This window comes from Miniopterus natalensis, chromosome 14 (assembly GCF_054644295.1).
Source record: "Miniopterus natalensis isolate mMinNat1 chromosome 14, mMinNat1.hap1, whole genome shotgun sequence".
NCBI classification, from domain to species: domain Eukaryota; kingdom Metazoa; phylum Chordata; class Mammalia; order Chiroptera; family Miniopteridae; genus Miniopterus; species Miniopterus natalensis.
The window spans coordinates 46742384-46765125 of NC_142094.1; the positions used below are offsets into that span (position 1 = coordinate 46742384).

The following is a 22742-nucleotide window of genomic DNA, read 5'->3' on the forward strand; positions in this document are numbered from 1 at the left end:
GACGGGGACGGAACAGAGTCTTTTGTTTCTCCAGAGTTTGCTGTGATTAACCAACTCCCTTACCCTGCTTGGATATTTGTCCACGTAGTAAAACAACGGCAACAACAAAATAAAACTTTAAAGTCAAACACCACAGGGTTTCCAACTATTTTTATTTGCTGATGTGCTCACCCCTTTTCTTGCAGTCCAGGAGCACCTCCAGGTCTGCGGGCAGGTTATAAAGAATTATTGCTGCTTTTACTCTGTGGCACTGGAGAAGTCTCAAGAGCGGACACCAAACGGTGCTCGAGGTCTGCAGACGTGCTGGTTTTAATGGCCCTGCCGTTGACCGGACACTTGGCAGAAGCACATGGCTACAGATGAAAAACAATGTCGTTCTCTAGCCCATTTATATGTATTGGTTGGAACTGGAGTTTGGTGGTTTTCAGTGTATTTTAAGACCAACTATTGTACTTGATGATGATGATGGTGGTGGTGATGATGGTGGTGGTGGTGGTGGTGGTGGTGATGGTGATAGATAGTTGCCAGGGGCTGGGGACAGGGGGAAGTGGGGAGAGGTAAAAGGGTACCAACTTCACGTTATAAAATGAATAAGATCTGAGGATCTATTGTGTAATAACATGGTGACCAGTTGATAATACAGTGTTTATAATTACAGTTTGCTAAGGAAGGAGAAGTCATGGGTTCTCACGCACACATAAAAAGGTACATATGTGAGGTGATGGATGTATTAACTCAATTGTGAAAACCCTTTACAATGTCCACGTACGTCAAATAATCACATTGTATACTTTAAATGTTATAATTCTATTTGTCAATTTTACCTAAACAATGCTAAAAAATGATAGTAAATCAAAGAAAAACAGCATAAACATAAAATTTGACCCCAAATTGTCTTTTTTTTTCTTTTCTTTTTTATTGATTTTTAGAGAGAGAGGAAGGGAGAGGGAGAGAGAGAAACAGCAATGATGAGAGTCATTGATCGGCTGCCTCCTGCACGCCCCCCCCCACTGGGGATCGAGCCCGCAACCCAGGCGTGTGCCTTGACTGGGAATTGAACCGTGATCTCCTGGATCATAGTTGATGCTCAACTGCTGAGCCATGGCAGCTGGGCTCTTGATCTTATTTTCAAAGTGAGATCTCAAGAATGGTTTCAAGCATGTCTGGCCAGTAAGTCTGACTCCTGGTAATAAACGCACGGTGTGGGGCACTGTTGCTTTACGCTTCTGGACTGCCCTGTACACATGTCTTCGTCATGCTTCCTGATGGTTTGCTGGATCTCTTTGCACAAATGCTTCTCTTATTTCTCTGAGTTCCAAAAAGGCAGGTGCTCATTTTTATCAGTAAGTTGTCTGTGATTACCAGAGTACAGAGAAAAAGGTTTCCTCAATAAATAGAACACTGTTACACTGGTCAGTATTTACTATATATCTGATACATTGGGTTGGTCTTCTAGGGTTTCAGAAAGAACCTCTTTTGAGAGGAAAAATTTGGTCCACAGTTCTTTAATTACATAAAAAGGCAATAGGGTGGCTGTATCTTGTATATCTTTATATTGCTGCTGTATCTAAGTGGGAAAATACATTCCCTTCTTGACCTGAATTGCACAGAGGGAAGGGAAGTCTTCAGGCCTTTGCATGTGCTGTGTCTGTGTCTAGAAAGCCTTCTGACCCTCTTCTGCCTTGTTAACACTTACGGTCCATGGGTCAGCTGCAGATGAGTGAAGCTGAAAATAGGCTTCCCAGCAGGGAGGCCACTTAAGCTAAGCTGGTTCACTTTTGTCACTTTCAGGACCATGGGCACACATCTGCATGGCATACATGAGGCCATGGTTCAGTTGGTGACTCATTTTTGTCTGTCCCTCTTATTTACAGACGAGCTCAACCCTTTCTGAATTTCCAAGCAGGCCCCAAGCATGCAATGTACAGATATTCAGTAAATGTTTACGGAATGTTTTTGGATACAGGAGAAGTGCACAACCCGCCATAGGAGCATTTATCACTTTATCTGTATGTGTGACATTTGACAAGTCACTTGGTATCTCTGTACTTCGATAGTTTTTAATGTATTAAATGGGGCTAAAATAAGTTTTCTTAGATTTACATCTTAAAGCACTTACATTCCTGGCATATAGCAAGGGCTCAGAAATGCATCTGATTTCTTTCTTCTTTCCCTTTCTTATTTCAGGAGCTAGATAGAGAATATTAATACTCATCTCAAAATTAAATTAATGTTGGTAATAAAAGCTTCTTGAGAGATCCTGGGTTCCCTATTAGCAGAAATAATTAATCATCATAAATCAATAGACCAAAAAAAAAGAGTCAACAGCCCAGAGATGAAGTATGTGAATAAATAAAAACACATTCATTCAGTGAAACAGCTCAATGCCCTATTGTGTGATAAGAACTACAGATCCCCTGCCCTTAGGAGCTTCAGAGCTATGGAAGAGACAATAATCCCATGAGACAGGGTTCTAATATTCCAGGTGCTCTTAGAAGACATAGGATTGCTGTCCTTTCACTTGCAGAGAGAGACCTAGGGGAGAACGAAAGGACAGGAAGCCTTTAGAGTAAATGGACTGAATCTTAAAGGAGATGCAATAATATGATCAAGAGAGAGGGGGTGGAAGAACATTCTATTTAGAGATAAATAGCAAGTGAAAAGGTCCTAGGTCAGAGAGAGGATGACCCAGCTAGGCATCCGCTAGTAGGTCAATAGGATGGATCTAATGTTTTCAGAGGAGAGCAGCAGAAGATACAATAAAAGGCTGGGCAGGGGCACTGTGTGCACCATGTTAAGGTTTTGTGCTTGATGCTAAAGGCCACAGATGCCACTGAAGAACATGAAGTTGGCAAGATTATAAACGGCTGAAAAGAAGACTGTGTTCCCATCTATTCATGCTTAGATCTCCCAGTCCAACCAAAGTGTAAGGTGAAGGTCCCCAGGCCATGCCAGATCCAGCTCTGATGATGAAAACCAGACAAAGCCAGCCTCCTGCATCTACACTTCCAGGGTCTTCAGATGGCGTCCACACCTAGGAGCCATTTTTAAATAAAATCTAAGGATTACCAACGTCAAGAATGCAAATAAACCAGTCCCTCCCTGATCCAGTCCGCTGTGACGTCAGCAATGCAAAGTCAGCCTTCTGAAAGGCAATCACCAAATGTGGCCTTTGTAGGCATTTTCTGCAGAGAAACTCAGAAATGTCACTAATTTATCATTCTCCTGGCATTTTGTCTGAGTCTCCACCAGTTTAATACAGTGCTCAATAAATGCTGTGGAGCCACAAAATGCCCTGATCTGGATAACCGCAGAGCAAATATTAAAAATAAACACGGTGATGGGACAGGGCCTGTTTATTCGAGTTCAGACCCTCAGGAAATGGCATGGGAACCATGAGGAGGAATCTGCCTAGGAACCAAGGCTAGGGAGGTGGAGACATCTGCTTTCCTCCGTTTTTTAAAATACGTTTTTGTTGATTTTAGAGCGAGAGGAAGGGTGACGGAGAGAGAGAGAAACATCGATCGGCTGCCTCCTGCACGCCTCCTACCGGGGATCGAGCCTGCAACCGGGGCTTGTGCCCTGACTGCGAATTGAACAAGCGACCTCTTGGTACAGAGGCTGACATTCAACCAACTGAGCCACACCGGCCAGGGCTGTCCATTTAGTTTTAGATGGAGCATTCGTGTTCTCAGGGGCTCTCTCCATAAACAAAGCCATGGAAGCCAGTGGCCCTGTCTGCTACAGCGGGAAGAAACAGGTGTTAGCGGCTGGACACCCCGATTTCCAATTCTGTAGTTCAGGGCTTCCACCTCACTGGCCACGACCGTAAGGCTCTCAAGGCAGACATCATCAGGGAAGTCCTGAAGTCCTGGCTCACGCTGCAACTTTTATTCTTGAGCAAAGCAGCTTAGTGGAGGTCTCATCTCCTGCCCATCAATGGGAAATGGGCTAGAAAAAAATAAAGCACAGCCTGAAGGTGTCATTGCGACCTCGACCGTAAGCCTAAGAAGCATGCTTACTTTCTTCTGGTCTCCATACCGTCACACTGAGTGCCCAGAAACAAAGGTCGCTGTCACAAGGAACAAAGAGACAGACAGACAAGTAAAAATGTTGCTTAGTGTCTTGAATGCATGCAGTGGTTACTGAGCGTCAGCACGGTCAATGACTTTAAGCTCTTCAAATTCTGCATTTTGTCTTCCTTACTCCCTGAGCCAGAGGCCTCACTGTTAGTTATATGAGGTCTGCAACAGAGACGGGGGGAGAGAGAGAAAACAGAGAAAGGGGGGGCAGAGAGAGAGAGAGAGAGAGAGACAGGGGCAAGGAACGGGAAGTCTGGCCCAGAATGAAGGAATAAAGCTTACGAGAGTTGTGGGAGGTAAGGATGTTTGCTAAACAAGTGCATGATATAAATAAAGCTGAACGTTTAAAGAGCAGTGCTTGGAAACAAGCAGCATGTCTCTTCGAACATCAAAATTACCCGGTCGCAACTGGTCACGATAAACCATTGTGTGGCCATGCTCCCTTCCTCTTCCCCACTTTCCCTTTTTCTAAACTAATGGTTTTGCTTCTTATGCCATTGACTGAATTTCCCGTTTTCTTCTTTTTTCCCCACTTTTATGGCTCCTCCCCATGTTTGTCCGTGTTTTTTCCTGAATACAGACGAGGGGGGTCTAGAAAGACACCAGGGAGCATGACCAGATCACAGTCATGACCCCCAAGCAGAAATGAGTGCTGATGAGATGCAGAGAAATGTATTTTAAATAATCAAAGAGTTTGGGACGGAGGCAAAGGAGGAGCTCACAAAATTTTTTTTATAAGGCTTCTTTTTATCTTTTTAAACTTTAGTGATATCATACCCTATGTATTTTTAGCAACTTGTTGATTTTACTCAATAATTTATCTTGGAGACTGTGCCATGCCAGAACCTAAAATTAATGAGGTAGATCTCTAATGTCTTTATTGCAACTATTAAATGAAAATACCCAATTTATCTAAATACTGTCTATTGATTAACTTAAAGCAAAAAATGCATACACATGGGAAAAAATGCTAGTGGGAATAGACATAGTTTCAAAATTCCTAATGGTGGCCACCTCTGGAAGGCGTTAGAATTGGGGGTGATAGTCAAAGGGATTGTTATCCTCATCAGTAACATGAAAACCTTTACAAGGAAGATGCATTTATAGAGTACTCTGAATATTAATAAATCTGTACTATTAATAAAACAAGAACATAGGATGTCTCAAAATTGTATACACACACTTTTTAAAAAAATATGTTTTTATTGGTTTTAGAAAGTGTGGGAGGAAGAAGGATAGAAAGAGAGAAACATCAATGAGAGAGAAACACTGATCGGCGGCCTATTGCATGCCCCCCGCTGGGGATCAAGCAGGCAACCGAGGCATGTGCCCTGACCAGGAATCGAACCGGTGACCTCTTGGTTCATGGGTCAACGCTCAACCACTGAGCCACGCCAGGTGGAATATAACACACATTTTGAATAAGTATAAAGGCAGCGTTCATGAAAACATATTTCATTTTCAAAACTGAGCTATCAGTTGTTAAAGTGTGTATACATTTTTGGGGGGACACCCTGTATTTCTTCAGGGGCCATATTAACAGAAGACAAGGAGTGGAGAGAACCTCCCACTTCCCCTTTCTTTCCATTTCTGTTAAGGACAGAGAACTTCAGAGGAGAAGGTAGAACAATATGAGCATAAATTAATTGAAACCCGAGCACTGTGCTGTTGGAAACTATATGACTCAGGGAAATTATATTCCACAACAGAATTTCAAGAATGACAATCTCCACATTTTTTTGCTGGAACACATTAAGCGAGGGGAAAAAAATTAGCACATGCCCAATATAGGGCGTTAGTTGTAAGTTGTGGAAATGCACTAGAGTACATATGCGTTAACTTTAGAAAATATACACAAAATAGAAACTAAAATAGAAGCAAAAATAGTATCAGGCGTTGTAAAAATGTCTCCCCACACCTCAAATGAACCACATTCTACACCCCCTGGGGTGCTGCTGCAGGTAACTCACCATGGAGACTATTGCTCTAGACTGAAGACTCGTGGGGTATCCTTAACACTGAACACCGGCAGGGGAGACAGGGAAACCTCAATTACATAAGTTAATGAGTGAATAAATGAAGGAATTTAGCAAGTATTTACTGAACACTGACAATGCACCAGGGATAGTTCTAGGCACTGAGGGTTTAGCAATAAATAAAACAGAGCAAAATCTCTGCCCCTCATGCAGCTTATATTTCAATAGAGAAGACAGGGTGTGTATAAATATAAATATATACTATGTAAGATGGTGACACCATTTCTTGAAAGTTGTGTAGTAAAAAAATACTTATGATTATGAACTGTAAGGGGCTTTAACGACAGAAAACACTATTGTCATTTTCATACGGTGTTGGTCTGCGGCTGGTGCACATATTTTAAGTGTGGGATTGCTGTCATATAGGCCCTGTGAGGCTGTGCCCTTGGTGACCTGCTCATCAATTATCAACACTTAGGATAAGGATCCATACTGTGTGCCCAGAAAAGTCACACGTGACACAAATTCAGAGAAAAATAATGGTGAGATAAGAGAAAGGCAGCGTTATCTCTGAAAGCAATTTACCTGCCCGAGGGCATACAGTTCATAAATGATACAATCAGACTGGAGCCACGGCTTTCTAGTTTCTCTACAGCTCCAGGTGCTACCTGTAAGGGTGATGACAATAAACTTAACAATAAGACTGTTGTAAAGAGTAAGGAGAACAATATGAGTTAAGGTCCTTTAGAGATGGAAAGTGCCAGATATTAACCAGTGCAAACCCCTCATGTCACAGTTAAGGAGACCAAATCTTCAGGCGAGCAAACACCTGGTCCAAGGTCCTGCCACTCGCATGGAGTCAAGGATGGAGCTACTAATCCAGGTTCTTGACTCACTCCAGGAATCCGTCTCATGGAAAGAAACAGAACAACAAAACAAAAACCCCTTTTCTGGCCTGGCCGGGCATGGCTCAGTGGTTGAGCATTGACCTAGGATCCAGGAGATCTCTGTTCGATTCCCGGTCAGGGGCGTGCAGGAGGCAGATGACCAATGACTCTCTCATCATTGATGTTTCAACTCTCTCTCTACCTCTCCCTTCCTCTCTCTGAAATCAATAAAGATATATATTTTTTTAAAAACCCCTTTTCTTTTTATCTGTTTGTATTTCAGGGAAGATAGTGTTAACTCAGATAGCAACGTTTGTGTCTTACACTAAAAAAGATTGATAGCCCTGGCCAGTGTGGCTCAGTTGGTTGAGCATCTTGCATGCACCAAGAGGTCACAGGTTCGATTTCAGCTGACAAAGTAAATACGTTGGGTGCAGGATCTGTTGAAATGTGAGGTCAAGTGTGAGGTTTGTGCCTGATGTGGCTCTATGCTATGTCTGCTTTGGATTCCACCTCTTAAGCACTGTGTCTTCCTTGGCTACTGAGTTACTCAGGAAGGCTAACTACTCAGGAGAGGCACCTAGAAGAAGTGGTGTGTTCTCTGGGTTGGTGATGCCAAAGGGATCTCAGGCACATAAATATTCTAACAAGTTTCATCTTATCACAATAGAGTCATAAAGTTGCTCTGTTCAGCACATGATAATGGCTTTGTAATTCAATTATTGGTAATATGTGTCTTGTGGGATTTATCTGCCTTAAACTTCAGCACTGATGTAAATCCCTTTACCATAAATCCCATAAATGCTGCAGCAGGTCCTGTCCCCTACCCCAGGGCACATCCTGCCACGCCTGTGAAAACCTTGACAGCTTTCTCTAAGTTATGGAATTGCTGCGTTCAGTGGTGCTGCTGTTTTAAGTGCCAGAGCCAACAATAAAAAACACTGGGACAGGTCCATTTTCCCTGGTTATCCTCTTTGGAGAAATATAAATCCTGATGGACAGACAAAGTTCCAATTCAATCCAAAAGGCTGTTTGCAGCCACTTATTTAGAATTCTGCAGAAGGGATTCCTGCAAGTCACAGGAAGTCAGATGCAATGGCTTCTAAGTTCTGTAAGGATCCCGAAATTCTGATACACAAACACATCAGAGCTGGTCATCTTCATGGACTTGCTCATCTTATAGTTATTTTTAGGATGTTTCCCAGCCTGCTCTGCCTTTCATTCCTACCCAGTCAAATCGGCCAGTTTCTGGGGCTTCTCTACCCTCCTGCCCAGAATTTACCATCCCGCATCTTATTAGTTATCTACTAAGACAGCCCTGCCTAACCTTGGATTTGAAAAATAAATATCTTTGGTTGCCTCATCCCCAATATCCATTCCTCATTTTTCACTCATCCAGCATATATTTATTGTACACCCATTTCATCAATTCCAAATGCTCACTTTCAAAAATTTAATATCCCTTAAACCAGCTGGTATCTTACAATCACTGAAATGATAATGGTAAATTGTCAGAAAATTTTTGACAGATACACAATAAAAGGGTGTATCTTCATTCAATGAAATTTTAGATTTGATGATATAAGGCATGTACCAGGCGCTATTCCAGGCACTTACCTATCCCAGCTCTTTGGTCAATTTCTTCTTATCTTTGGCTCCTCAAAAGACAAAGCCTTTTCCTTGGGAACCATTCCCTAGAGACTTCCCACCAAATCATAAATTAATAGGAATATATTTGTTGTGTGTACATCGCTTCCCTTCCTTTTCTTCTCTCCCATTCCTTTATGTTTCAATATACGATGTATTAGGAGTGGTTGACCTTAGAGTCTAGTATTTTGGTTACAGAATATGTGGGTGGGGGGCGAAAATAGGTTTATGGTTGTTTGTATGGAAAATGACAAACAGTACAAATAAATAATACAACAATTAATAAATCATAATACAAGAATAAACTCTATGTTTCATGTACTCACAACTGTAAGCCTACTTTTGTCCAGCCCTGTACAGAAGGTAGAAGTATGACTCAGCAGAGAAATATCATTGAAAGATAGATGATGTGGCATTTGCAATTTTTTCTTTTTCATTTTGGGAGGAAGATATGTGTCATGTTTTAAGTTGTATGGAGAAAATTCTACCAGGCTAAGTAGAAGCATAATATTGTTTTTGTCTTCATTTGAAAGTTATATATGGTTTAAAAAGATGTGCACAGGGGCCAAGTTTCCAAGAGGTAGACTGTGATGCTTCTGGGCTGGATCCAGTTGGCCAACCTACAACTATGCTTCCCAGAGTTGATACATGGTTTCAGGTGAGAATGGACGGGAAGGAAATGTGTGTGAGATCCTGGAAGACAGGGGGAAGCAGCTGTCATTTCACTCGGAAGGTCGTTTTGGTTAGAGGTGGTGAGAGGCAGTGCAGAAGTACTGGTAGGTTTGAATTTGTCTTTGCTCTTCCCTTCCCAATCCCATGTCCAGCTTTGTGACCTCAGGCCCCAAGGCGGATGCTTGGCTGCAGACTCACAGAGGGGCAGCTATGCAGGGGCAAGATCCTTCCATATAGCCCACAAAGGCTCCCTTGCAGTCCCTCCTCAAGCTGCAAGGCCCTCCAGGGCAAGCTGCTTTTATCTTCACAACCAAGAGCTAACTCTGAAAGTTACTAAACTGATGCAAATTAAGGGAACCGGGTAACAAGAGTTTTCAAATAATTGAGAAGCTATAAAATAGAACAATAAGCTGATTTTCTAAACATTGTTCCTGATTCTGGGGTGACAAAGAAAAATATACATGTACACATTAAAAATTCTCATTGAAAACAAATTATTAAGTTGAATATCAAAATGAGATTGACACATTTCAGAAACTCATTAATACCCAAATCTTCTCTATTTCTCTTGTAAAAAATAGTTAATATTTATTCATCATGCATTACATATGTTTAGAGTTTAATCTGAATTCTCACTTTAATCCTGACAAGTATATGAGGAAGACACTCTTATGATGGCCATTATACAGGTGAAGACTGTAAGGCTTAAATATGTTAATTAAACATCTGGTCTGTCACATCCCTTGAAAACAGGATTCACAAAGGCATTCTGCCTCCAGAGCTCTCACTCTTAAACACTAAACACCATTTTTTATTGACTGAAGGCAACACACAAAGGCGACCCATGACTGGATGAACAAGAGAAACCACATACAGACACTGTACAAGCCCAGAGGCTCCTGAACTTGAAGGCCAAGCAAAGTCTGATCACTGGGGCATAAGTCAATTTCTTTTTTAATATTATTCTAAATCACTAAGCCATAATTATGATCCCCCCTTCACTCTTATTCTCTGCCATCTCTTGCACTCTGTCATCATAGGAGTTCTTAGTAAAAATCTAGAGAAGTGACTGAATCTCAGTTGCTGAGACAGAGGAGCTGCAGTCCACGAAGACAGGAAATCATCAAGGCAAGGAGGACAGGGGTGGACAATGGCCTTTACTGAGTGAAGGTCACGGGGAAAGAGATGGGTTCACACGGCCACAGGGGACATTTCATTTCATTTGTAGGGAAAACCTGCTAATCGTAGGGAGAGACTAAGAATCAGAGGAAGGTGCAAGAGGGTTGGAAAGCAGCACTCATGTGGAGATGATCATCAGAAAGAAAGATGAAACACCAGGCCTCTCAAGGAAAATACAAGTCCTCGTATCCAGCACCCCTAGTACAGGTACCAGAAATGCCCCAGAGCAGCTCCTGGGAGGCCTGGGTGTCAGATCTCAGGAGCAGTTTGCTGCCCCTTCCCCCTGCCCCTTATCCAGCCACACACGGTTCAGCTCAGAGGGTAGGGGTCAGGGACCAGAAGAGACTGTCAGGGAGGATGACGGGTAGTGTAAGGAGAGAATCAATCCCTACTCCAAAGAAAGGGGGTTCTGAGTTCTGAACCCCACATTCTGAAGTGTGTAAAGGGTCTGAGAATATCAGCAGCCCAGGACAGAACTCCATGAGAACAATCGAGGACCCATCTCTGCTTAAATTCACCTGCCCACGTGGATCCCATTATTATTGAGGCGGGCCTGTTGAGTTCATAAATAGTTTACTGCATGGGAAAGTGTTGCTTTTACTGCTACAGAATTCCACCTTCCCCATTCAATACACACTTCGACGGCTTAGAGGTCCAACTTTCCAGAGTGACGCTGCCTCATTTAACAACTATGTCCATGCAAGATGTGTTCCAATCTGTTTGTGTTTGTGGGTTTATGTGTGTACATACAATGAATGTCAGTACCTCATGTGGGTGCATATACACACCAAGTTTCTGCTATTCCATTTGCTGTTGCACACAAGATAGACAGAAACATGTTAAAGACAGTCTTTGTCTTTAAAGAACTTCTCTTCCAGCAGGAGAAAGAAATAGGCACTAAAAAGACAAATACAGAGAACATACTAAGTGCTAAGTTACTCAATAATTATTATGACATTTTTAATTCTCAAAATAAACTCTGGCAGAAGCAGCTTCTCAGGATCAACCAGTTAATAAATAACGAAGCTGGGATTTGAACTTGGGTACGCCGATGCTAAGCCTATGCTATTTCTACCAATTACAGACCTGTAATGCAATGCATGTTATGCATTACGTTTTATTTGTGACATAATCACATTAACTTCAAAGAAAGAGATTCTTCTTGCTCAGGAAAACCAGAAGTAAGAACCAAAGAAGGTTCCATGGTAGAGGCAGGCATCAGTAAAAGGCAGTAAGGGTCCGGTATTGTGAGCTTAATAATGACAAAGATTCTCACATATCTTCATATTCAAAGACCACAGCTGTCCTGACACAGAGTAGGTGTTGCTGCTAAAACAAGCAAGGATAGTTCACCCCCCCGGAAGGAACATGCATAAAACCAGAGGGATTAGGAGTATAGACTGGTCCATAGACTAATCAGTTCTTAGAAGTATTTACCTGGCCTTTGAAATTTAGCACACAGAATTGAGAATATAGGAGTGGGTCAGAAAATAAACACTTGAGCCCAGGTTGGCAAGAACCTAGTTATGTTCTTACACTAACTTTTCAACTTTCTGTTGTATGCAATGAGGCACTAGGCAAACACTTGAGCAGGGGCATGCTTACAAGATTGCTCAGGCTGTATATGATATGAGGAGGTGAACAGAGGGGCTTTTTCACTGTTCCCAGTGTGAAGGAAGGGATGCTGAGCCAGCACAATGCTAGAGAGGGAGGAAGAGAAAGGAGGTAGGTATAATTTTAAGGAGAAAGAACTGATGGGACCGGGAGACTCAAAGATTGTAAGAGGAGGTGAGTACTGGAATAAAGCTGAGTGAGACTCTAAGTGCTAAGGCTAGGATCCAAGGAATAGAGAAATATGGAAGCCTAGAGGAAGAGCAGATTCTGGAGAGGGAAATGTTCCATTTCCAGCTCGACAGAAAATTGAAGGCGAGTGATGGTGTTCCTTCGGAAATTCGCTTTTCCACTGGAGGGAATCTGCGAAGATGTAAGATTGCAGAGGCCGCCGGGAGGAAAGGGTCTGGCTGAGAGCGAAGCTAACACAGAGGCCAGTGGAGCTGAGCGATGGGGAGAGATCAAGATCTGATGGCTTTAATGAGCCTCTACATCTAGTGCAGCCTATGAAAAGTTAGACCTTCTGACTTCCCAGACCCATGAACCAATCTCTCCTGTTTATTTTTTTCCCTAAAAATAGGTGGCATATTTTCTACCACATCTTGAAAATGAGTTTTGATCAACAAATTATTTCACATTATTGATTCGAGGACTTTTTGAAACTATATCTGCACAGAGGCTGGCACACAGCTTGGCACACGAGCGATTAACAAATATGACTTGTTGCCAAAGATGTGGAATGGAAAGGCATTCCATTAATGGACCTGAACCACGGGGAAAAATGAGGGTTCGTACACACGCTCACACATGTTAAGGATGGAGTCTCTCTGCCATGCAATACCACCGTCATATGCCCCCTGAGGGACATCACTGGAACAGGGCTGGCATTCTCGAGTAACAAAGGTTCATTGCTGATCCAACTCTTAATTTTCCACGAGAGGATTAGTCACAGAAAATATGTAATCACCATTCATCTGTCCCTGTTTCCAGCCAGCCCCCTATATGTCAGAGAAACATAATCAATAAGCTAAGTCTGAACCTACTTGTAATGAAGTGGAGCAGCCCTAAGATTGCCTTGTCTTTTGCATAGATGATAGATGGCTGAGTGGGTTCTAATTGGAACTGTCTTCGGTCGCATTGACCTAACCTTGAATCAGATCCCAACAAACCACATTCGTCAACCTCTCATAGCAAATGTAGCTTTTGGTAGGGGCCTCACTTATTCAAGGCACTTGGGTACCACTGATCCTCCAATGACCATGTTCTTCTTCAATGTCAAATTCAGCACGTAGCTTCTTAACTACGGAACTGTTAAACTAACAGTTATTACTGGAAGATGTGAGTGGGAAATAAGTCTTGAATTTGGGCTCATCTTTACTACTGCAAACAAGAGCCATGGACCCAGACGGACCAAGTTTCAAAGGCCAGATAAGAATGGACTGCAGCTAGCACCCGCTGAAGCAGGGCTGGGGTCCGTTCACCTCACGATGCTGCGTGTAAACAGGACCCTCAGTGAGCCATAAAACACTGGGTACATGTGCCACCTTCACGGGGAATAGTCTCATCTCTGTTCTTCTGCCTTGTCCATCCTTTTGGTCAATGGTTTTCTTTGTTCCTATGGGTAGGAATGAACTTGCTTCCAGCCCTCTTTGAACTATAACTTTCTACCCTCTAGTGCTGGGTTCGCGTGAGATATTTTCAGTCCCGTGGAAGCAGGACTTGAGGGAGGACTTGTCCCTCACATGTTGGCAAAGCATCAGCTCTATTTCCAGGTTAAATCAGGAGGACCGCACTAATGTAGTCCTTCACTTATCGGAGAAGGGAGACTCGGGCATAGCCAGAGCCAAATTCCTGGAGAAGGGAGAGGCCAATGTGGACACCAAAAGCAACGCTCAAGTCGTTCCTGAGCAAGAGCAGCCGCGGGAAAGAGGTGAATGGCCTTCATGCACAAAAACCTCCTTCAGTTATAAATGTCTCTTTATGATGAGGAAAATAAAGATATTCCACATAGAAGGCTTTATGTGTTGTCTTTGACCGGTCTGTTTGCAAATGGCTTGTCTTTCACCTACTCAGACAGTTTCACATGCATTTTAACATATTTTTCTAATGCACGTCTCTGGCTTTCAACTCCCACGGGGGTTCTAGGGCAGTGTTTGAAAATGAGAAATATAAAAATGCATTTCTCTTAGAAGTGCATGCAAGTCCCAAGGCTGGTGAGAAGCACAGTGATTTCAGGAGGCGTAAAGGGGAGACACCTCTCACTGTCCTATTTGCAGGAAGCACCTTGGCTCCGAAAAGGTCACTGCCCAGTTATTATGAATGCTGTGAACAAAGCATATTTACACTCGGGTCTGAGCTAGTTCTTTAGGGCCGTTTTTATAGAAGTAAAAGTCTGAAAACAACCTAAGTGGCTTTTTCATTGGCAGGTTAGATACATTAGGGTAGGGAGTCACATCTTCTGGCAGGGTTTAGGCTGTAAATGCAAAAGGGATTGTCGTGCAGTGTCAAAAGGACACTAGACTGTTCCGCACTTTGTTCTTACTTTGCCAGGACCTAGGCCCTAGGAAACACAAAAGCCAAAGGAACTCCTGCTATATTCCTTCTTCTCAACAGTAGTCACCCATTCCCATGGAAGGCGGCCACCTCTGGCTTCATCAGGAAGATGGGCTCAGGTGGTTTAAAAATATAAATATTAATTTCTCTGCCTCTTTCTTTTGATGCCTGTCTCTTCCCTTCCTCTCCTCTCTTCCCCTTCTATTCTCTTATCTCCCGCCCCCCATGTTTCTCTTTCCCCTCACACACATCCCTCCAACATATACAGTTTATTTGTGTTTATTAAATAAGCCTAGGACTCACCTCCAATCTATATCCTTAGGGTAGAATAATACTCAGCCATGAAAAAAACGATGACATGTATTGTTAAGTGCAACCCCTCAAATAAACAAATAAACAAGGCACAGAACATTTATGTAAATGCAAATCTATGGGCTGAATGTTTCTGTCCCCCTCAAATTCACGGGTTGAAGCTCTAACCCCCGGAGTGTTAGTGCCTGGAGATGGGGTCTCTGGGAAGTAACGAGGTTTAGATGAGATCATGAGAGGACACTCCCAGGATGGGGTTAGCATCTATAGAAGAGAAGTAGACCAAAGCTCTACCAGGTGGCGGGAGCTTAATACTTGCTTGGGAACTGTCTCTCCTTCCTTCCTGCTTCCTTCTGTAACAGGAATGTCTATCTTATGCCTGACTCACTATGCTCATGATTTACCTGGTTTCACAAGTTCACAGATGAGAGACATTTTGCCTCAGCAGGAATCATACCTTGAGTCTCAACTCTATCTGATTTAAATTATACTTAGATGAGACATTGGACTTTAGACTTTAGAGCTTTTGCTGGAACAAGTTAAGGCTTTTGGGACTCTTGGGATGGAATGAATATATATTCCATGTGAGAAAGATATGAATTTTGGGGTTCCAGGGTTGGGAATGTAATGGTTCATGGCCCCCAACTCATATGCTGAAGCCCCAATCCCCAGGGTGATTGGTGGTATGTAGAGGTGGGGCCTTTGGGAGGTAATTAGGTTGAGGTGAAGCCTTGAGTTTGAAGTCTGAATGATGGGATTAGTGCCCTTATAAAAAGAGGAAGAGAAACCAGAGCTCTCTCCTCCTGTCCACCACGTGAGGACACAGAAATGAGTGAGCCGTCTGCAGTATCCTGCAGTATTCTCTGAACTCCTCTGGCCTTCACCAGGAAGGAACTGTGCCCGCACTTTGATTGTGAACTTCCCAGCCTGCAGATCCGGGAGACATAAATGTGCTGTTTAAGCCATCAAGTCTATGTCTTTTTGTTAAAGCAGCTTAAGCTAAGAATGTATTTGGTGATTCATAGAACATTTCTGGAAGGACAAGTAAGTAATTAAGAATATTGGTTGTGTCCCATATGATAAAGGGAAGGTCTAGGAAACTTGAAATCAGGAGTGGGAGGAAGATCTACTTTTAGACAAAATAAGATCTGCTTATTTACAATGAAAACCTTCATTTGAACATATAATAAATGTGTGCATAATGCTTCTACTAATAAAAGTCACTATTAAAATTTTAAGCGTCTGTCTCACGAGTCTCATCAAAATAGAACAAAATAACAGTTACAAAGCCCCTGCTGTTCACTAATCTCAATCATCTATTTTGGGTTTATTAAGTAATTTGTGACACTGCTTTAATATTCCCTTAAAATGTTTACTACCCCAATGCCACGTCCTGCCTTAGCATATCCCAATCAGAAGAGACCTCCCGTGAGAGCTCTGGATGATTAGAATCCAGTGCTTATGTACCAGGTGATGTCTTAATATGCTACAAAATAAAGTGGGACTTACCAGTAGAACCTGTTTGGTACAACCCCTTCCTGGATAAGCTGCCACCTTCTCCCAAATTCAGCAGAGCTGTATAACTGTAGAGAAAATAAACTACTTAGTACATTGAATCTACAAACATCAGTTCATCAGATCAATGATAGTAACAATAGTACCTACCCTTTATTAAGCACCTGCCACATGACAGGTGAACACTCCTCATATCATCTATACTCTTTGCATACATTCTGCAAAGCAGATACTAGTATCCCCATTTTACAGGTGAGGAAACTGAGGCTCAGGAAGATTAGGTGATTTGTTGGAAATCACATGCCCTCTAAATATTAGAATGCACTGGGATTCATGCCTCACTCTGTCTGGTGACAAAGTCAGCTGAACCACCTGACCTTGCGTGCGCAGATCATTGTGTGGGATGCACAGAAGTGCAAAGTCTAGACCCAGCTTTCAAAGAGCAGATGTTACAACCTGAATCTGACTACAATGATTAGAAATGCACGAGGCAGCCAGTGCATTTCTAAAGGGATGCAGAGGGAGGAGACTCAGCAGTCAACCAGGGATGCTTCACAGACGTTGTGGAGATTCGTTTGGGACCTAAAGGAATGACACCATTCAAACTGACAAAAATAGGACAAGCACTGCTCACAAAGGGAACAACATAGGTCAAAGTGGTGAGATACGCAAGAACAAGATATAAATAACCTTGGCTTATTTATTAAACAAGTTTAGATGAAAATGTTGAGGGCATCTTGGAAAAGGCTTTGAATGGCAAGTTGTGGAGACTGGAACATATCCTACAGGCAAGAGGAGCCAATGTTAGTCTTTTTAACAGTAACCAGAAGAACTTCAGCCTATAACAGCGGCCCACATTGACTAAGTTCTTACTTAGTCATCCAAGTGCCTCTCATTTCCTATTTCATTTAATCCATGAATCATCCCTGTGATCTATGAAGTCATTATGACCATTTTACAGATGGTTACATAGCTGGTAACAGTTTGAGTCCATTTGCTACGCTGCACCAGTACCCTCCAAGGGCAACTGCACAGAAACACCGCTCAGGAGACAGGGTCTAACCCTCCGCCACTCCATCTCCGCCGAGTGTCCCTCTTCTCCTACACCTTCCCTGTTCTTCCTTGCTCGCACGACATCCTTGCTCCTCTCCAATAATCTTAACAGCACATGGAACCCTGTTGTGCCTCCAGAAGTGACCTCTGCTGGGAGCCCAGCGATTCCTGCTGCAGGCATGCGGGTTCCCAAGGGTCTCTTGGCTGCTGCCTTGAAAAATTTCACGGGGGACATCGTGTTCCCACTCTGTGCCTGCTCTGTAACCCACTCACAAACCCCAACCTCCCCCCACTGCATTTGCCAAATCCCAGAGTGAACGAATGGTGAGTCGCTGCGTACCGAGGGCCTTGGCTGCCCAGCCTCAGAGCTCAACAAAGAGTCAAATGACGCACCGGGTGACTCCCCGGGGCTGCAGAGGCCCCAGGCATGTCCAAGGAACGAGGCAGTGCACGTGAGGAAGCACTGACCCTTGTAAAAGCTCCCTACATCATTGTGTCCGCTGGAACAAAACACACCCTAAAGCCAAAGAAAGCCGGGATAGCTGGCTACTGAAGCAAGCAGTTCGCTCGGCTCCAACGACACAGCACGCGGGCGTCCAGCCAAGGAGACTCTGTGGCTTCTTTCTTTCAAGTGGTCTTCACCTTTTCTGCCCCTTTATGTCTGGGGAAGAAAGTTTTCCTGGGTACATTTCATGCTTGATTCATTTTAGGAGTGTTCAGGCGAGAGGCAGACACAGGTCCCCACATAAAGATAAAGATAACAGAGGATGGGACAATTCACTCTTAATCCAAACCCAAGCGGCCAGAGTAACCCTGTCCTGGGTCTTAATCCCCAGCATGTCCTGGACACCTTGCATTTTTACATACAGATTGGCAAGTTCACGCAAGCACCTGACCTGGGCCTGTCTGTTTCTCTCTCCCTTTACTCTATTTTTTTTTTTTTTTTTTAAACCCAGAACCAAGTGCTTTGAATGAGTTTAAAGGGAACAGAGTTCACACCATGGTGTGTGCCTCTGTCTATATATAAATGTGTATTAATATCTATATTTATATACAAAGATTTATGCCAATGTCACAGCATCCGGACAGTTTGAAACAATAATTCTGTGCAAAGCTGATTCACATATATGCTGAAGATCATATATAAAGTCTGAGAGCTCAGAAGGCTACCCCAGTGACTGCTGTCGCTGCTCCCACGTGGAATTCATCTGCATGAGGAACTGTCGGGTGCCAGCATCTGTGTGTGTATTTTCTTTTCTTTCTGTATCTTTTGAAATTGATCCCCCTAGGCTTAGACTCAAACCTGTGGAGCAGTCGGGTATGTCCCATAGTATTTGTTTTATCTTCTTCAAGGGGCTGCTGTGTTTTTTGTGAGCATCCGGAGGCCCCGCGAGCAGTGGGTATGCCGAATAACTCCACAAGCCAAGCCTTTCTTATGCAGCTCCTCTGCAGGTTCCTCTCTTGCAAGATAGCCTTTGCCTTCTCTCCTTCCCATTCCCACCTGGGCATATCCCCCCCACGCCTCCATCCACGCTACCCACTCTGGCAGAGGTGGCTTCAGAACGTGCCGACCTCAGTGACTACCAGTCTTCTGTTTAGGCCCCGATCAAGGTCACCTTCTCTGTGAACCCCTCCTACACACTGAAATACACGGTGGCCTCATTTCCAAAGAACTATGGTATGGTAACAGTTGCTATCAAACTATAAGACACACATTTATATTTAACTTTCTCAGTAGCCTTTCAAGAGAGCCTTCGATGAACACAAGGCAGGAATTCCTTCTTATCTAAAAATCCCCCTAAAATATCTGAGACCACACCCCAAGTCTTCGATGGGAGATCATAAAACTTTGATATGTCAGGAATCCCATACACAGTCTCTAATACACAGTAGATGACAAAGGGGGAAAAAGTATCGGTTTTGCACCATGCAAATCCCTTATTGATGAGTCTACCTAGCAAAGTACCCAGGTTTCCCCATAGATGGACAAAGGTAATTTATCAGAGGGACATGTCTTGCTTCCATGGATCCATAGCTAGAGGCCTATTCCTAAAACAAACAAACAAACAGAAACTATAACCATCAGCACCTGTGAAACTCCCAGGGGTGTGCAGCAAGCAGCTCTGGCATCTCACTCACGCCCTGGACAAAGCTGCTCTGTACCCTCCACATCCCGCTTCAAAGATTTTGCCCCCTAAGAAGTTAATTGTCCAGCCTGGTCTTCTACCAAGTAAAGGAGAAAACGACTCAGACTCACAGACATTCAAGGTAATGTGTTCATTAAACCTGCAGAGCCCGGCAGCAAAGCTCTCCACAGAGAAGGGAATGGCATCAAAGCCTTCACCCAACGGCGGTCTCAGCAGCAACGCAAGCCTTTGGTTAGCGCGAGTCCATGTTCTTTAATGACATTCACGGAGTCGGCAGGACCTAAGTGTTTCTATCCTTCCCTGTGTGTGTCGGGCTCCACAGCTCTGTGGACTGTCACACACAGAACTGAGAACTGCCATCACCGTCCGCCACGTCAGAGGCAGCAGCCGCCGCGGTCCCCAGCCAGGCTGAGCCTACAGAAGACGTGGGGAGGGTGAGAGGACATCTGAGCCAGGTTTAGGGGCGAGAGGACATCTGAGCCAGGTTTAGGGGCGAGAGGACATCTGAGCCAGGTTTAGGGGCGAGAGGACATCTGAGCCAGGTTTAGGGGCGAGAGGACATCTGAGCCAGGTTTAGGGGCGAGAGGACATCTGAGCCAGGTTTAGGGGCGAGAGGACATCTGAGCCAGGTTTAGGGGCGAGAGGACATCTGAGCCAGGTTTAGGGGCGAGAGGACATCTGAGCCAGGTTTAGGGGCGAGAGGACATCTGAGCCAGGTTTAGGGGCGAGAGGACATCTGAGCCAGGTTTGGGGGAACAGTGCTCGCCTACAAATCCTCGGTCATGAACTGCACGGTGTGACTGGTGGAAGGCTTGGTGTTTTGTGTTTGCTTTGCTAACCCTGGTACAAAATATTGAGACAAAGATTGAAGAAGTAGAAATCTTATAAAGGGAAGGGAGAAAGATTCAAGGCAGAAAATCATTCTGAGCTATCTGAGGCCACTTCCCTGCCTTCGCACACATAACTCAATGAGCTCCCACCCGAGGCTCAGCTCTGTTCAAGATCCATTAGCAGCCCCGGGGCCTAACCCGCCACTCTGCGGCTATGCTGGTCTGGGGCTGTCAACTCCTCTCCTCCCGCCATGCTCCTGTCCTAAACATACATACATACATACATATATATATATATATATATATATATATTTTTTTGACATCTCTCACATCGGCTTGTTTTCTTGCCATCTGCCTTTGTCTGCTATAAGAAGAGCATAGATTAAGAAATAAAGTTAATTGCCTTAGCCGGTTTAGCTCAGTGATTAGAGCTTCAACACTTAGACTGAAGGGTTGCGGGTTCAATTCCAGTCAAGGGCACATACCTGGGTTGCAGGCTCAGTGTGGGAGGTAACCAATCGATGTGTCTCTCACATCAATGTTTCTCTCTCTCTGTCTCCCCCCATCCTTTCCACTCTCTCTAAATTTTAATGGAAAAAATATCCTCAGGTAAGGATTAACAACAACAAAGCTAATTGCAAAAGATGTTATTGCAAAGGTTAGGTTTTAATTTAATCCTCACGTGAGGATATGTTTATTGGTTTTTTAGATAAAGGAAGGGGGGAAGAGGGACAGAGAGAGAGAGAGATTGATTGCCTTCTGACAATCCTGACCGGGGACTGAACCCGCAACCTTTTGGTGTACGGGATGACACTCCAACTGAGCCACCTGGCCAGGGCAAGGGTTAGTTTTGCTATGAGCTTTTAATCAACTGCTCAATAATCTCTAGGGTCACCTTCAGGCAGCCTGTAGAGCCGCAAGTTGGATGAGGGACACAGGCCTCATGGGATGACACAGGACAAACAGCTTCGGGCCGGGAAAGAGTGAGGTTCACCGGCTTTACTCAGGATTTCTAACCTACAGCAGATTAAGATGCAGCGAGAGAAGGGGGGTATGGAAGCAGCTGTTTCCCACTTGTATTTTCCATCTTCTCACCGTTCACATTTTGACTGACTCCCTGGAAGGGGCCCATCTTTCTTTAAAGAGAAATTCAGCTTCCTTATGCTGATGCAAAAGCTTGTTGTTAGCACAGTCCCTGGAAAGTCTTCTCAATATTGCTAAATTGCATCAATACAGCCCCTCTTTTCAGGCTGTTAGACAGGAATTCTTAAGACATTTTCTTTTGCAGCTAGGAAATCGGTCCAAGGACACAATTCCATAGAAGGTAAGAACGGTAACATGTTTCAGGTCTTTGGTTGACCGGATTGGAAGCGGTTCACCCCAACTGGGCTCCCCACGGCGACTTCCGCAGCCAGGAGGCAGGTCCCCGCTCTCCTCCCCACGCGCTCCGCGAGCGGCCTCCACGCTGGCAGAACACTCCCTGCCGTCAGCTCCTTTCAAGGCCGCCTGCTCCCTCCTCTCTGCCTCTCTGCCCTTCACATGTTAGAGACAGGAGGCCTGCAAATTGCACTCCTTGAAAAGGCTGACAGAAAGCCCTGCCGGTTGGATCTGATGTGCCTCATCCTAACGCTGCCCTGGGGATGGTCTGGGTACAAGCTCTCACCCACCCCATGGCTCTCCACTTCCCACTGAAAGTCACCGCTGTTCTTTTTAGCAGGAAAGAGATGGTACCTTCAGGACTTCCCATGAATTCCTAATGCCAGCCTCAGGCATGGCAAACACCAAGCTCTTTCCTCCACCAGCCTCCAGAGGAGCAAAGAGGGGGCCACAGGTCACTCCAAGGGGCAGCTGCACCCTCTGGTTCCTGAAGTAATTCCATGGAACTTCACTAAATGCTGACACGAGCCTTTCCCTTGGCCGGTGGGTACAGGGATGGATGGAGAGAGAGAGAACCACGGTGACCCTTCCAGCTCAACATCCCCACCTCCAACTCCACCAGATGTAAGCGCCTCAAAGAAAAAGGTGGCTTATCAGGATATGGCACAGACAATGTATGGTGATATGAACTGTTTTGTTCAGAGTGCTATGGTGTTCGATGTAGGAAAGGAAAAGTTGGGAACCCACCAAAGCTTTCCAGGTGGACCTAGGAGTACAGTTAAAATTTCTCAATATGGCCCGGCCAGTGTGGCTGCCTCCCGCATGCCCCATACTGAAGACCGTGCCCGCAACCGGGACAGGTGCCCTGACTAGGAATTGACTGGCGACCTCCTGGTGCATGGTG

At 44.3% G+C, this 22742-nt stretch overlaps 1 protein-coding gene across 4 annotated transcripts in view; it reads right to left on the reverse strand.

The window, feature by feature from the left end:
• Positions 1 to 22742, reverse strand: part of SORCS1 (sortilin related VPS10 domain containing receptor 1) — a 394451-nt gene that overhangs the window by 118561 nt on the left and 253148 nt on the right. For all 4 annotated transcript variants that reach the window (XM_087823933.1, XM_087823932.1, XM_087823934.1 and 1 more), the window contains exon 5: positions 16426 to 16499. In XM_087823933.1, the coding sequence (XP_087680059.1) occupies positions 16426 to 16499 (74 nt within the window). The remainder of the gene's footprint in view (positions 1 to 16425; positions 16500 to 22742) is intronic.